Genomic DNA, 8,210 nt, shown 5'->3' on the forward strand with positions numbered 1-8,210 from the left:
TTTTTGAAAAAATAAATTCCATTTGCCACGTACCCAGTAGCCCTCGAGTCTTGTGCCCAAATTCCCAAAATCTAGAAAGAAGGGTCCAAAACATCGTGGCACGCTGTGAGTAGTAATTGGAAATAAAATAACTCTGCACACAAGGTTCCCGTGCCACAAACAACCCGCATGTTCCGTGTATTGTGGGTACTACATGTTCGAGCATCTAAGGGTGCAAAGGAGATATACTACAGATCCCGAATGTTTAAAGGGCTACTCTTTATTAAGGAATGAGTAAATTGCACTCCAGATCCCCAAACATGTCCCGAAGTTTCGCTTGGGTCCCCAAACTCGCAAATCGTGCATCTAGGTCTCTATATTCAATTTTGCGATTCATTGATAGTACAAAACCTGCGCAACACCCTTTGCCCACGTGGAATGCCACGCGCGACCGAACCAACCCCCCCCCCCCCCCCCCCCCCCCCGGTCACGGGAAATCCGCATCAACTGTAATGCTACGACACGAGACAATTGGTCATGGGATTTTGTTGGGGCCTTGCTTACTACCTCTGATATGCTTTACAATAACCTTTGATGGTTCAACTTTTATGATCCATAATTTTATATTTAATATGTAACTTTATCAATATACCATATACTATTTGCCTCAGAATCTATGAATCACATAAATACAATATTACCATAAATGTCTCAAATGTTTATAGCTCTATTCAGAAAAGATCTCCACTTACATTAAAGAGTGAAACGATACTAAAATGCTTCACGTTCTTGCATAGTAAAACACTGGCTCAACTATCACAGGCGCGGTAAAGCCTTGCTATGTTTATGTTTATAGTAAGGTCTTGTTTAGATCCAAAAATTTTACACACAAAACTTCATATCGAATATTTTCGCACATGCATGGCATATTAAATGGAGACGAAAAAATCTCTATCACAGATTGGGTGTATTTTGCGAGACAAATTTTTTGAGACTAATTAGTCCGTGATTAAACAATATTATGCTACAGTAAATATGTGCTAATAACATATTAATTAGCTTTAATAAATTCACCTCGCAATTTACAGTCAAATTTTATAATTAATTTTTTATTTAGTCTATATTTAATAGTTCAAATATGTGCCAACATTCTTAAAAATTTTACAGATAAAGAACTAAACAAGACCTAAATAAAAACTAATAATAATTTGGATAAAGGGAGTGGACTGTGGAGCTGTGGAGAACTGGAGACAGACGCTGGTGGAACCGTCGAGAAGGAATTCGGCCGGAGCGCGCGCGGCGCGGACCCAACCGAGTCAACCTCCCCGGCCGCGTCGCGAACCCTCCCGAAACCCCCAGCCAGCCCAACGGTCTCTCCCTTCTTCCACCTCCTTCCCGATGCGCCTCCCCCCGTCCCCGCATAAATGCCGCGCGTCCGGCCGGCCGGCGGCCCGGCACTCGGAAAGGACCAACACGCAGGAAGCAAGAAAAGCGCTCGCGAGAAGGAAGAGGAGAGAGAGAGGAGGACGACGACGGCCTGGGACCCGCGGACCGCATCGCCCGCCGGTAGCTGACGCCATTCGGCCCCGTGGAGTTTTTCAAGCTTTGGTGGTGGGCTGGTGGCTCGTCTGTCTGATCCGCGCTCTGCTGCTTTTCTCCGCCCGCCGCACTGTGAGTGCCCCTCCTCGATCTCTCCGCCTCGCAGGATGGATTTGGGTGCTTTGGGTGCGTCCGATTGCAGTAGCTAGTGCAGGTTTCGTCAGGCAAATCATGCTGCGTTCTGCGTTTCTTGGGAAATTCAGCTGTCAGATTTTGGGTGTGCACGGTTCATGGTTACCTGCGATCACGGAAGGTCTCGTTACTAGCAAATTCAGCGATTTTGCTGCTTGAGCCCGTGCTCGACTGCAACAGCTTTTCTTCCCTTCTTTTAGTTGAGTAGGAAAATCAGGTTATTTGAAGAGATTGAAGGAAAAATCTTTAGTAGAGTACCATGGCCTGCGAATCAAAGTAATCTTTCTTAAAAAATGCAAATGCCTAATTAGGGGGAAAGAGGGGGGGGGGGGTGAGTTAATTACCAGACTGTTGGAGAAAAAGTTTAATCAGACACTTGAATATATGACAGTTTACCTTGTAGCGTATAATTGAAAAAATTAACAACGTGCATAAGAGCGGGATACCTAAAATGAAATACCCTGGTTTATTTTTTTTTCTCCACTAATTATCCAGTGAAATATTCTCATTCCTTCTGTTTTGTGTTTGGTGCTCCATAATTTTTTTACTGCTACTGTACAAGATACTTCTTCAGATGACGAATCAAGATGCTTTTTGAACAAATACAAAAATTTGTAATTGCATCTATGATCAATTGATAGGGAATCATATGGCTGGGAAAATAAAAGGAGTAACATTGTGGCTCTGCTTTGTGTCATGGTTTACCCTCCACTCAACTCTAGTAGTAACTGAGACAACAATAACATGTTGTTTGCACTTGCCTTGTCCATTCAAAAATTTGGGATACACTTTATATATACAGCAAATATGAAACATCACAGCATGTCATTTTTTATTTTCTTTCCTCCCTGTCTTCTGTTATCAATAGCTGCTAGCAAAAACTAAGTTATTTCAGTTCCTTTTTTCTGAATTAGCACTCGGCTTTGCTGTTGTTTCCTTGCTTGTTCTTATTCAGAGCTTCATCGCCTATATATCCAAACTTACACAATACTCTTCTTCACTGTTGCAGGTATCACAGCCATAGTACCTGTTCGACAGGTCTAAGGCATTTATCCTACTAGTATATATAGACTAGTAAATAATGTATCCTACAAACTACTACATGGATCCATACCACTCACACTACAGGAATCACAATCCCTACCCTTACTATCCTCCTCCCCAATGGGAAATTCCATCCGGCCACCCTCGGGAAATGGACTCATCCTACCGACCGCCAACTTATGGACCTTGGCCATACAATGCTGGTATACATCACCCGCATCCTTCTGAGTTCCATTGCTGCTGTAACCACATGTATCCTCCTGGTTACTACAGTTTCAGACCCCCATTACCTCAAGAACTTCCACCCCCTCATCTATATTATCATGGACCATTTCCACAGCATTCAAACCCCTGCCCACCTTACTTTGTCCCAGCACATCCCTGTCCTGCTGATCAAATGCCATATGGTTACGACAAGCTCAAGAGCCATTGCTGTGGATGTCCGAATCATGTGTGCTCTGGGGTAGATAAGAGCAATGTGAAAATCGAGGAAGAAAGGCCTGATGTCAAACTTGAGAGTGAGCACAAAGATGCTGATAGCAGCAGTATAATTCGCCATCCAAACAACCAATATCCATCCATATGGCTACCACCTGGCAACATAGAATGCCAGGAGAATGGAAAGAGTTATGAATTAGCACCTCAGCTCTTGAATGGATGGGCTCCTATGAATAGAAAGATGGCAGGGGATGTGAAGAAACAAGAGCAAGACAATCAACTTTTAAATGGATGGGCTCCTGTGAGTAGCAAGAGGACAGGGAATGTGACACACCAAGAGCAGGACAATCAGAAGGAGAAACAGTTCCATTGGCCAATAGTTTGGGTTCCTGCGGGATATGATGAGCCAAAACAAAAGGCTAAAGAGCTGAAGATGGGAGAGGCCCCAAACAATTCTGAAGAGGCTCCTCAATCACCCAAGATCAAGTTCATTCCCTTGTCATGGTTTGAGAATGGTCGCCATGATCAGAAGTCATCTAGTAGGGATGAATCTGGAGATCATGGTGACAGATCAGCAGTTAAGAACCAACCTGCAGTTACTGAGCATCGAGATGGCATGACATATAAAACCACTCCAGTTGGGCCTAAGACAGTAAACGATGAGAAGAAACCTTTAAGGGAAAACTACAAGACCATTCCGGTGGTGCCTGAAAATGAGATTGATGAAAAGAAAGCCACTACGTACAGAACAATTCCAGTCATGAGAGAAAGCGATGAGAAGCAGACTGGCATGAGTGAAAAGAAAGAGTCGAAGAAGGCCAGCAATGCTGACAAGCTGGAAGAAAATGGGAAAACAAAACATAGTGAATCATCAATAGCTAAGCATTCAAAATTGCCCCCTGTATGCTTACGAGTGGATCCTTTTCCAAGAAAGAAATCTGGAAATGGTTCTTCAAGGTCTCCTAGCCCACCAACCAGGAAGGATGGTGACAAGGCCAAGAAGGACTTGAAGCAGGCCCAAGGCCAGAACCTGGAATCTAAGCAGTCTGATACAAGGCATATTACTGTGTCTGAGGTTAAAGAAAAATCACCTAATGAAATGAAGAAGGGAATGGTCTCTAACAATGAAACAGTGCAAGCTCCTTCTCTGGAACATTCACGGGAGGAAGAAGTTCCCACGAGTAAAGATGACCAGAAGGTCCAAGCTGGTAGCAGTACCATTGGGACTCCAGAAAGTGCAGGTACAAAGAGCCTAAGGGCAGGTGATGTGCAAGAAAATGCTGATGCAGAGAGCTTCAAGGGATGTGAAAAAAGCAAAAATGAGGATGAGACAGTAATTGAAAGTGAAATTGCAAAAGATGATGCCAGAACATGGGGAGCCAATTTATCAGAACCAGATGCTGCAGTGCGTATTCAGTCTGCATACAGAGGGTATGATGTCCGAAGATGGCAACCTTTGGATAAGCTTAGGAAGATTAGGAATGTGCATGAACAGATGCAAGGTGTGAAGAAGCAGCTTCAATGCCTTGAAGATTCTTGCAAGAAGCCTACTGATAAAGAGCAAGTGGCCATCAGTGAAAATATTATGAATTTACTCCTGAAGCTTGACACAATCCAGGTATCTTGTTTTCATTTCATTTTTTTTCCTTGGAACAGTATAGACTTATTTCTTTTTGGTATTCTTTTCCTGCTAGCTGGGCTAGTTCTAAGACCATGATGATACACTTATGTAGGGCTTGCATCCAAGTGTAAGGGAGGCCAGGAAGTCTGCTGCTCGAGAACTGGTTTGCTTGCAGGAGAAGCTTGATTGTTTATGCAAGCAACCATCTGGGGAGTTAAATCACACAAACAGTGATGAAGAGAAATCAGAGAGGGCCGGGAACATTGTCCCAACTGTAGCTCCTACCATTACAACTGAAGCATGTGACATAGTATGTATTACTTTTATAATAATGCTCTCTAACCTTATTTTGCGGCTATTGTCCTATAAAAATTAATTTGCATATTTATGATGCGGCAAGTTACTATAATATACTAATTTTACCTAAAAGCGATCTCAGGAGGAGCAAGCTGTGGAACTGGGCAAGTTGGAAGAACCATCTTCAGTGGACTCCATGGAGCCATGTGATGAAGTTCCATCTGGAATTCCCATGGAGGTGGAGCAAGATGCAGATGCCAATGAGCAGAAGAATGAAAAAGAGGAGTCATGTAGCACCACAATGGAAGAAGCAAATGAAAAAGTAAGTTAAGTTTCAGTTTCTAGTATGAAGCTCTGCATTTTCCTTGATGTCTGCATTTGATTTTCTTCATTGAATTTTTTAAGTATTCATATTCAACTGGGAAGAGCTGCTGAACAGTTTGAATTACAGGTGCCATCATCGACGCATATGTTAAGTGATGCAGGTTTGCCTGAACATCCTACTGACAACCAGGAACATGAAGTTGAAGAATCAAATGCTGTTTCAGTGGAACAAGTGACTGAAGTAAGTTGTTTTTGCCATTCATACTATAAGTCATTGTTTAGCAAGATACCTTGAAAATGGGTACTGATAGTGTTGCCGTTGCCACAGGAGAAACCAGCTGTCGAGGATGAAGGACAAGAGGCGCCATTATTAGCGAACTCCACGGAACAGTTGCATGATGCAGCTTCAGCAGAGGACTCCAGTAGGCTGAAACAATGCACAGCTTCTACAGAGCAGAGTTTACATGCTGAATCAAATACAGGGTTGTTTTCTGCTTCTACTGAGGACATTAATGCCACTGCTGCGGTGGCATCTCTAGAAAGTGGAGTGGCAACTGAGAAAGTAAGTTCTCTTATTTATTTTGATGATGAGCTCTATAATCATTAAAGTTGTAAACAACACATTAATACAGATAACATGGAACATGAAAACAGGATGGCTCAGTTGACGATCAGGTGCATGGAACTGCAGCTGTAGAAATCATGGAGCTGAAACATGATGCTTCACCTGCTGAAGATCAGAAGAGAGAATTGAGCTGCCCAATTGTTCATTTGGAGGATTCATCAGTGTCTTTACAGGATGAAGGACAATATGATCCAAGTCCTGCAGACTCCATTATGTCTAACACAGAAGATCAATCAGAGGAAGCCACGGATATCAGCATACAGGAACAAGCTGTGGATACCATGCAAGATTTAATGGAAGAACCAGATGGAATACCAGAAGCTTCAATGAATAATATTGAATGTTCTGCTTCTGCAGATGCAGACAAGCCTGATCAGCCTGCCTTAGTGGAACCAATTTTGAAGCCTGACTCAGACCCGGAACAAACTGTGGTGGACGAGTCTGATGACCCAGTGCAATGTGGGGTTTCTCACAAGGATGAGCCTCCACATGAGGATCAGAAAACTGAAGCTACTGTTGACAAGCTATCAGGAGGTTCCACAAACGATGGGGATTCTCTTCTCGGGGCATCAAGGAAGGAGCCTGACATTCAGGAGAGTCATCCTAACCTTGCAGAAGAGGCAGATGATACAGGGGATGAAAATGAAATAGTCTTCCCTGAACTCGGCGGCTATGAATTATCATGTGCACACGAAGGTGGCATCACAGGTCACGAGAGATCTGAGACTGAGGTATCATCGGAGAGCCAAACTGATGTGCAGAAGGATAATGCAGATGTGGCTGTATCTGAGACAGATGCATGCACTGAGACGCTGAAAGAAGCTCCAGTGGACTCGTCGACGTCAAGTTCTGCTGAGGATGTTGGTGTGCAGGTGTCTGTGACTGAAAAATGCACTGAGATGCTGGAAAATTCTGCTGAAGATGTTGGTGTTCGGATGTCTGTGACTGAAAAACGCACTGAGATGCCGGAAGATGCTCAAGTTGGTGCATTGGGAGCAAATTCTGCTGAGGATGTTGGAGTGCAGGTGCCTGTGACGGAAAAATGCACTGAAGATCCTTCTGTACGTGCAGCTGGTGCAAACGCTGCTGAAGAGGAAGCTCTGAAAGAAGACATCGCTGTGCAGACGGAGAGCAAGGCTTCTGAAGAAGCTTTATCAGCTTCTGCAACTCCTGACGTTGGTCCGAAGGACAGTGACGACAAGAAGCTGGCGGAAGAAAACAAGCAGCTGAAAGAACTTCTGCAGAAGCTACTTGCATCGGGCAACGATCAAATGGGAGTAATCACAGACCTAAGCGAGAAGGTCAAGGCGCTTGAGCGCAAGTTGGCACGCAAGAAGAGACCAAAGGTGAGGGTGCACAGGCCGTCCGGCCATGCGATGGCCAAAGTCCACTGAAGAAGCTTGATCTCTTGAGGTTTGAGATCGTGATGTATGGATGGATCCTATGTTACTGTTTGCATCCATGTTGTATCTGCAGACTGCGGTGTACATCTGTGTTGCGGCACTGTGCTGTGTGCTGGGAACACAAGGTCTTGTACGTGCTGTATTATGTGTGTACGTGTAATGAATCCAAGTTGATCTGTTGTATTGTGGGAAAGTGATCTCGACGAAGTGATCTGGTTTTGACTTGCATATATATAATGAAACTGGTGAGATACAGCATACAGGTTGGGGTGAGCATCTCTTTATTGGAAGATCTTGTCAGTGTGGTGCAAGATTAAAGAGAGCTCCGCCTCTCACGCAGTGTCATCTCTACTAGTAAAGGTTTTGAAGGTAGGTGGACCTCAAGTGTTGTAAAGCTGGGCTAGTTGAGTTCAACTGTGTGCTTGCCCAACTTGTTATGCGATCACTGAACCCACAGGTTTCAGGTATGGCATCCATGAAAGATAAATCCGAAGAAGAGAGCTGGCTCTAATACTGTTGTGCACAAAGGCATACTTTAGCGTGCCGCAGTCCGGTAGTAGAGAGTATCATATACACCACCAGCTCGTCAAGCACTTTCTAAATCATGTAATAGAAGACGGCACACTGTGCCTGGCATTAGAGTACCCGATGTTGGAACATAAGAGCAATTCTAGTAGAGCTGTTAAATGGACTGTCATTTTTATATTTGCTCGGTGGGTGTAAAAAATTGATCTCCAGCAGGCCTTTT

The 8,210-nt window shown here is 43.9% G+C and overlaps 1 protein-coding gene across 2 annotated transcripts; it reads left to right on the plus strand.

The window, feature by feature from the left end:
* The first annotated feature begins 1,252 nt into the window (after nucleotides 1-1,252).
* On the plus strand, nucleotides 1,253-7,722 carry LOC120697015 (BAG family molecular chaperone regulator 6-like). 2 transcript variants are annotated; one of them, XM_039980115.1, is made up of 7 exons: nucleotides 1,253-1,650; nucleotides 2,720-4,810; nucleotides 4,926-5,123; nucleotides 5,253-5,432; nucleotides 5,562-5,675; nucleotides 5,763-5,996; nucleotides 6,089-7,722. In XM_039980115.1, the coding sequence occupies exons 2-7, from the start codon at nucleotides 2,792-2,794 to the stop codon at nucleotides 7,451-7,453; spliced, it is 4,110 nt and encodes a 1,369-aa protein (XP_039836049.1). In that variant the 5' UTR covers nucleotides 1,253-1,650; nucleotides 2,720-2,791; the 3' UTR covers nucleotides 7,454-7,722. The 2 variants fall into 2 exon arrangements, with proteins under 2 accessions (XP_039836049.1, XP_039836042.1); XM_039980108.1 differs by having other exon boundaries at nucleotides 1,299-1,650; nucleotides 5,244-5,432.
* The last annotated feature ends 488 nt before the right edge of the window (nucleotides 7,723-8,210 follow it).

Source organism: Panicum virgatum, chromosome 1K (genome assembly GCF_016808335.1).
Source record: "Panicum virgatum strain AP13 chromosome 1K, P.virgatum_v5, whole genome shotgun sequence".
NCBI classification, from domain to species: domain Eukaryota; kingdom Viridiplantae; phylum Streptophyta; class Magnoliopsida; order Poales; family Poaceae; genus Panicum; species Panicum virgatum.